General features: G+C 43.5%; 1 protein-coding gene across 1 annotated transcript; it reads left to right on the top strand.

The window, feature by feature from the left end:
• Window positions 1-536: 536 nt before the first annotated feature.
• Window positions 537-7,548, top strand: LOC311126486 (uncharacterized protein; the record flags this gene model as incomplete). Its single annotated transcript, XM_084200491.1, has 4 exons — window positions 537-1,241; window positions 2,583-2,680; window positions 2,816-2,993; window positions 6,971-7,548. Coding segments are annotated over exons 1-4 (1,401 nt in total), but the record flags the coding sequence as incomplete, so codon positions are not given.
• Window positions 7,549-8,202: the final 654 nt, after the last annotated feature.

Raw genomic sequence — 8,202 nt, 5'->3', positions numbered from 1 at the left:
ATTTACCCAGTTAGGGAAAGACAATGTGGTAACACACACATGGAAGATGCCTTACCACTGCTCCCAGTGTGGAAAGAGGTATATCAATAATAATAATATAAGGCAATTAGCAGACGCTTTTATCCAAAGCGACTTACAGTCATGCATGCATACATTGTACATATGGATGTTCCCGGGAATCAAACCCACTACCCTGGCGTTACAAGCGCCAGTATGAAAAATGTATGGACTCACCGAATCTGGGAAACCCTGCCCTAATGGCTCCTGTTTCCGGTTTCCTCCGATAAGAAGTGAGGAAAATCCTTACTTTGAAATGATTTGTTATGACGTTGTTTGACAGAATCTTTTTTGTTAAACTGCGTTACCCAATTCAGTCAGCAGATGGCGATGTGAGTCATTCAGGTGCTTCTTGCGTGACGTATAATCTAGTGGACGGGATGCTAAGAACAGCAACACGGCTACTTATCCACCTCGATAGCTTGCTAGTCAACATGAAAATGAAACATTTAAGCACATTCTTGTGTATATTAGTCTCAGCGTTTTAAACACAATTATGTTTACGTATCAACTTCTTAACTTTAACGTCATTTGCTAGATGTTAAATGTGTTAGCTTGTTAAGATTGATATTGAGCCCGGCACTAGGCTAGTCGTTAATGCTAACCAGCTAATGCTAGCTAGCTAACATCCCCGACCATGAGCTCACTAAGCTACTCTCCTCCTGCTAAAGAAGAGGAGGTCTGCTGGACGGAGAAAGAAGCTCTGGGGATGAACATTGTCGTAAAAGAGGAGGATATTACAGTGAAAGGAGAGGAAGAAGCTTTCAGATTGAAAAAGGAGGAAGAGGAGGCTATCACATTGAAAGAAGAAGTGGAGCATTTCGGAGTGGAAGAGGGAATAACGGCTGGAACACTGGAAGAGGAGGTAGAAGCTTTCAGAATGAAAGAAGAGGAGGAGGATATCACATTGAAAGAAGAGAAGGATGTTTTAGTGAAAGAAGAGAAAGATCCGTTTGGAGTGAAAGAGGAAGAGGGGATAGAGGCTGTCACAGTGGAAGAAGAGGAGGTAGATGCTTTCAGAATAAAAAAGGAGGAAGAGGAGGCTGTTATTGTGAAAGAAGAAGAGGATGTTACAGTGAAAGACGAACCTTTTTGGGAGGAAGAAGAGGCTATCTCAATAAAAGAGAAGGTTGAAGACGTTCTGGGAGTGAAAGAGGAGGAGACAGAATATCTGATTAACACCAGTGAGTACTTGTCTAAAAAAAGTTCTGCACTCGAATATGTTGTTCAGTACTGTATGGATTGTTAAAGGGGCAATCTGTGATTGGTGCATGCATTTTATAACTTTTAAATGATTGATACTTTATACTCCATTTACATCGAAAATCATTTTGTGAAGTCAGCAGATAAATATCTTTCCACACTGGGAGCTGTCTCCCAAGCTGGTCTCACTTGCTCAGAGGAAGAGATAATTGATCATTTTTCTGGATAGCCAGAAAATGTGACACGTGACTACCTATACAGGTCTGAAACCTGTAGCTCAGCTGGTGGTCCTCTGTAGCTCAGCTGGTAGAGCACGGCGCTTGTAACGCCAAGGTAGTGGGTTCGAACCCCGGGACCACCCATACACAAAAAAATGTATGCACGCATGACTGTAAGTCGCTTTGGATAAAAGCGTCTGCTAAATGGCATATTATTATTATTATTATAAACCTGATAGTTCAAGTCAGGTCCGCTGAGAGAATGCAAAACAGACAGCAGACAGACAGGGCTTTCTGGCGCTATGAGGCACGGGACCCTATGAAATTCACGGAGCGCTTTGTACACAAAATGTAACTGGGAACCAGAAACCAGAACTTCACATCTAAGAGTTTAAAAGCAGACGAGAAGTCCAAGAAACTGGTGCCAAATAAGAGAGAGAGTTTGTAGCCAATGATTCTTGGCGAATATAACTTCTAAATGCCCAACAACTTTAGTTCAACGGTCATCAACCCCATTCAACCCCATCAGAACAGCATGTTTAACTCTATGTAGTGGGATAGAGGAGTTAGTGAGCTGATTTTGGTCAATTCTGAATTCAACTCACTGGATTCAACTCAGGATAACCGTTGAAGGTTGCTTACCTGTTAGCCTTGTACGTTTCTATGGCAACAAATCCTTCAACTCTAAACCTGCTGACTCCACTTTATCCTGAATCAAGTGTCTGAGCTGCGAGATGAGGACCAATCAAATCGTGGGCCTCTGTAGCTCAATTGGTAGAGCACGGCGCTTGTAACGCCCAGGGTAGTGGGTTCGATCCCCGGGACCACCCATACGTAAAAATGTATGCACACATGACTGTAAGTCGCTTTGGATAAAAGCGTCTGCTAAATGGCATATTATTATTATATTATTATTAGGCGATTCCACGCCAGGACAGCCCAAAAACAACATAGAAACTTCATTTGGAGGAAGGATGTTTGACATGCTTTTTACATTTATATCAATATCTATATTTTTTATCATGATGAAACTAGACATTTTAGGCACTTTTTAGACCCTGAGGTCACATGTTTACCATCTGTTTGATGTTCTCGTTCACACAGGAGGGAGACGTGACTATCGTGGATCCTCTGGGGAGCCTCAACAACATCCTGATGCTGACGAGGCAGAGAAGAGTCTCTCCAGATCAGAACACCAGATGGTACAGCTTGGTCTGGTCTAGCATACAGCTTGCTCTATCGGGGTCTGGGCTGGGTTTCTGTAAAGCACTTTATGACAACAGTGACATTAGCATCCATAATGATATGTGTCTGTGTCCCCTCTATATGGTTACCAGGACAACGCTAGCCCTTCCGCCCTCCCAGAGTCCCCGTGTCGTACCTCTCCCAGTAGCACCTTACTGCTGGGTCTGAAGAGGTTGTCTGTGCGGCTGGTGGACTGCAGGAAAACAACGGGGCTGAGTGGAACTGTGAGAGGAGGAGAAGAGAAGAAAGGAGCTGATTTGACTCATCAAAGTAAGTGCTGTAGTTTAGTTTGAACAAATAAATAGATCTGCCCACTGGTATCTGTTACCAGGACAACCAGCAGAGTTCTGTTAGTTGACATGAATATATACTGGTATCTGTTACCAGGACAACCAGCAGAGTTCTGTTAGTTGACATGAAGATAGACTGGTATCTGTTACCAGGACAACCAGCAGAGTTCTGTTAGTTGACATGAATATATACTGGTATCTGTTACCAGGACAACCAGCAGAGTTCTGTTAGTTGACATGAATATATACTGGTATCTGTTACCAGGACAACCAGCAGAGTTCTGTTAGTTGACATGAATATATACTGGTATCTGTTACCAGGACAACCAGCAGAGAAAATCCAGAGAGTGTGGTGAAGGATGGTTATGGTATTACATTGATAACCAACTATTCCGAGACACCAAGACCACTCCATGGCTGTTCTAAATAATTGAAAGTTCCCCTGGAAGGGACGAATAATGAAGCACGCTATACTATTCAGGTCTGGAATTGGCCTTTAAAACGGACCAATAACATCACACTACCGTGCTATACTATTCATAATGTGACGAGATCCTGAGGCCCATTGTCGTGCCATTCATCCACCACCATCACCTCATGTTTCAGCAGGATAATGCACGGCCCCATGTCGCAAGGATCTGGACTCAATTCCTGGAAGCTGAAACTGTCCCAGTTTTTCCATGGCCACCATTTTCACCAGACATGTCACCCATTGAGCATGTTTGGGATGCTCTGTAATGACGTGTACGACAGCGTGTTCCAGTTCCCACCAATATGCAGCAGCTCGAGTGGGAAAACATTCCACAGGCCACAATCAACAGCCTGATCAACTCTATGTGAAGGTGTAACGCTGCATGAGGCAAATGGTCACACCAGGTACTGACTGGTTTCCTTATATGAACTGGAACTCAGTCAAATCTTTGAAATTGTTGCATGTTGCGTTTATATATTTTTGTTCAGTGGTGAAGGATGTATTGCCCGAAGGAAATAGTAAAATTGTATTATACTGGGAAAGATGGGTTAGTCTGTGGACGTCTAAGGGTTGGAATTAAGATTAGAGTGATTGGTTGATTTGAGGATGCACTTGGAGTCCAGTACAAATAGGAGGAGGCTATAGGAGAACGCTACCATAGTGCCAACTGTAAAGTTTGGTGGATGAGGAATAATGGTCTGGGGCTGTTTGTCATGGTTCGGGCTAGGCCCCTTAGTTCCAGTGAAGGGAAATCTTAACGCTACAGCATACAATGACATTCTAAACGATTCTGTGCTCCCAACTTTGTGGCAACAGTTTGGGGAAGGCCCTTTCCTGTTTCAGCATGACAATGCCCCTGTGCACAAAGCGAGGTTCATGAAGAAATTATTTGTTGAGATTGGTGTGGAAGAACTTGACTGGCCTGGACAGAGCCCTGATCTCAACCCCATCGAACACCTTTGGGATGAATTGGAACGCCGACTGCGAGCCAGGCCTAATCGCCCAACATCAGTGCCCGACCTCACTAATGCTATTGTGGCTGAATGGATGCAAGTCCCCACAGCAATGTTCCAACATCCAGTGGAAAGCCTTCCCAGAAGAGTGGAGGCTGTTATAGCAGCAAAGGAGGGACCAACTCCATATTAATGCCCATGATTTTGGAATGAGATTTTCGATGAGCAGGTGTCCACATAATTTTGGTCATGTAGTGTATTTAATGTTTGACCCCATCCCTCAGCTATATACCAAAACAGTGGCAGGGTGCCAACTTTGTTGTTGTTTGAACTGCAGATTGCCTCTTTAGGTCTAGTAGCCTATCAAATAACAATAATGTACACTTAAAGTGTATCCTATACTGACTAGTCTATTTATCCATTAGATCTAATAAATGTATCCTATACTGACTAGTCTATTTATCCATTAGGTCTAATAAATGTATCCTATACTCAGTCACTAGTCTATTTATCCATTAGGTCTAATAAATGTATCCTATACTGACTAGTCTATTTATCCATTAGGTCTAATAAATGTATCCTATACTGACTAGTCTATTTATCCATTAGGTCTAATAAATGTATCCTATACTGACTAGTCTATTTATCCATTAGGTCTAATAAATATTGCCACTCCTATTTGCCATATCTTCAATCTAAGCCTACTAGAAGTGTGTGCCCTCAGGCCTGGAGGGAAGCAAAAGTCATTCCGCTACCAAAGAATAGTAAAGCCCCCTTTACTGGCTCAAATAGCCGACCAATCAGCCTGTTAACAACCCTTAATAACGTTTTGGGGAAAGTTGTGTTTGGCCAGATAAAATGCTATTTTACAGTAAGCAAATTGACAACAGACTTTTCAGCACACTTATAGGGAAGGGCATTCAACAAGCACAGCACTTACACAAATGACTGATGATTGGCTGAGAGAAATTGATGTTAAAAATATTGTTTTTTAAACTTCTTCTTTAAGAGGCTCCTCTGTCCTCCACTCGTTACCTGTATTAATGGCACCTGTTTGAACTTGTTATCAGTATAAAAGACACCTGTCCACAACCTCAAACAGTCACACTCCAAACTCCACTATGGCCAAGACCAAAGAGCTGTCAAAGGACACCAGAAACAAAATTGTAGACCTGCACCAGGCTGGGAAGACTGAATCTGCAATAGGTAAGCAGCTTGGTTTGAAGAAATCAACTGTGGGAGCAATTATTAGGAAATGGAAGACATACAAGACCACTGATAATCTCCCTCGATCTGGGGCTCCACGCAAGATCTCACCCCGTGGGGTCAAAATGATCACAAGAACGGTGAGCAAAAATCCCAGAACCACACGGGGAGACCTAGTGAATGACCTGCAGAGAGCTGGGACCAAAGTAACAAAGCCTACCATCAGTAACACATTACACCGCCAGGGACTCAAATGCTGCAGTGCCAGACGTGTCCCCCTGCTTAAGCCAGTACATGTCCAGGCCCGTCTGAAGTTTGCTAGAGTGCATTTGGATGATCCAGAAGAGGATTGGGAGAATGTCATATGGTCAGATGAAACCAAAATATAACTTTTTGGTAAAAACTCAACTCGTCGTGTTTGGAGGACAAATAATGCTGAGTTGCATCCAAAGAACACCATACCTACTGTGAAGCATGGGGGTGGAAACATCATGCTTTGGGGCTATCTTTCTGCAAAGGGACCAGGACGACTGATCCGTGTAAAGGAAAGAATGAATGGGGCCATGTATCGTGAGATTTTGAGTGAAAACCTCCTTCCATCAGCAAGGGCATTGAAGATGAAACGTGGCTGGGTCTTTCAGCATGACAATGATCCCAAACACACCGCCCGGGCAACGAAGGAGTGGCTTCATAAGAAGCATTTCAAGGTCCTGGAGTGGCCTAGCCAGTCACCAGATCTCAACCCCATAGAAAATCTTTGGAGGGAGTTGAAAGTCCGTGTTGCCCAGCGACAGCCCCAAAACATCACTGCTCTAGAGGAGATCTGCATGGAGGAATGGGCCAAAATACCAGCAACAGTGTGTGAAAACCTTGTGAAGACTTACAGAAAACGTTTGACCTGTGTCATTGCCAACAAAGGGTATATAACAAAGTATTGAGAAACTTTTGTAATTGACCAAATACTTATTTTCCACCATAATTTGCCAATAAATTCATTAAAAATCCTACAATGTGATTTTCTGGATTTTCTCATTTTGTCTGTCATAGTTGACGTGTACCTATGATGAAAATTAAAGGCCTCTCTCATCTTTTTAAGTGGGAGAACTACTAAATACTTTTTTTCCCCACTGTAACTAGCAACTGTAACGGATTACATTTAGAAAGTAACCCAACCAATCAACCCTGCCAAGATTATTTTAAATAAGAATTGTTTTGTAAACTGGCCTCGGGTTATTGAGGGATCTGATTAGGATTAAACCTCCTAGCAAGAGAGTTGTGGAGGTTTCATTCAGGTCTCTGTTTAAATAAACGCTCTGTCTTTGGCAGGAGAAAGACCAGATTCAGAGGAACCAGAGACGTTCAAACCAGCAAGACGACACCACTGCTCCCACTGTGGAAAGGGTTTTAATAAATTAAGGGACCTGAAACGACATGAGAGAATACACACAGGGGAAAAGCCTCATCACTGCTCCCACTGTGGAAAGAGTTTTTCCCAGTTAGGACACCTGAAAGTGCATGAGAGAATACACACAGGGGAAAAGCCTCATCACTGCTCCCAGTGTGGAAAGAGTTTTAACCAGTTAAGGTACCTGAAACGACATGAGAGAATACACACAGGGGAAAAGCCTCATCACTGCTCCCAGTGTGGAAAGAGTTTTAACCGGAAAGAATACCTGAAAGAGCATGAGAGAATACACACAGGGGAGAAGCCTTTCCAATGCTCCCAGTGTGGAAAGAGTTTTTCCAAGTTAGGACACCTGAAAGTGCATGAGAGAATACACACAGGGGAAAAGCCTCATCACTGCTCCCAGTGTGGAAAGAGTTTTAACCGGAAAGAATACCTGAAAGAGCATGAGAGAATACACACAGGGGAGAAGCCTCATCACTGCTCCCACTGTGGAAAGGTTTTTAACCAGTTAGCGGACCTGAAACGACATGAGAGAATACACACAGGGGAGAAGCCTCATCACTGCTCCCAGTGTGGAAAGGGTTTTAACCAGTTAGGGGACCTGAAACGACATGAGAGAATGCACACAGGGGAGAAGCCTTTCCAATGCTCCCAATGTGAAAAGAGTTTTGCCTGGTTAGGGTACCTGAAAATACATGAGAGAATACACACAGGAGAGAAGCCTCATCACTGCTCCCGGTGTGGAAAGAGTTTTACCCAGTTAGGTCACCTGAAACAGCATGAGAGAATACACACAGTGGAGAAGCCCTACCACTGCTCCCAATGTGAAAAGAGTTTTGCCTGGTTAGGGTACCTGAAAATACATGAGCGAATACACACAGGAGAGAAGCCTCATCACTGCTCCCGGTGTGGAAAGAGTTTTACCCAGTTAGGTCACCTGAAACAGCATGAGAGAATGCACACAGGGGAGAAGCCCTACCACTGCTCCCAATGCGAAAAGAGTTTTGCCTGGTTAGGTCACATGAGAAGACATGAGAGGACGCACACAGGAGAGAAGGATGTAGGCTGCTGAACAGTAGGACATAGGACAGATGTAGGCTGAACAGTAGGACATAGGACAAATATAGGCTGAACAGTAGGACATAGGACA

Source organism: Coregonus lavaretus (genome assembly GCF_964263955.1).
Source record: "Coregonus lavaretus genome assembly, contig: HAP1_SCAFFOLD_1131, whole genome shotgun sequence".
NCBI classification, from domain to species: Eukaryota; Metazoa; Chordata; class Actinopteri; order Salmoniformes; family Salmonidae; genus Coregonus; species Coregonus lavaretus.
Note: the sequence above shows the minus strand (reverse complement) of the source record. Positions and strands in the feature narration are given on the sequence as shown.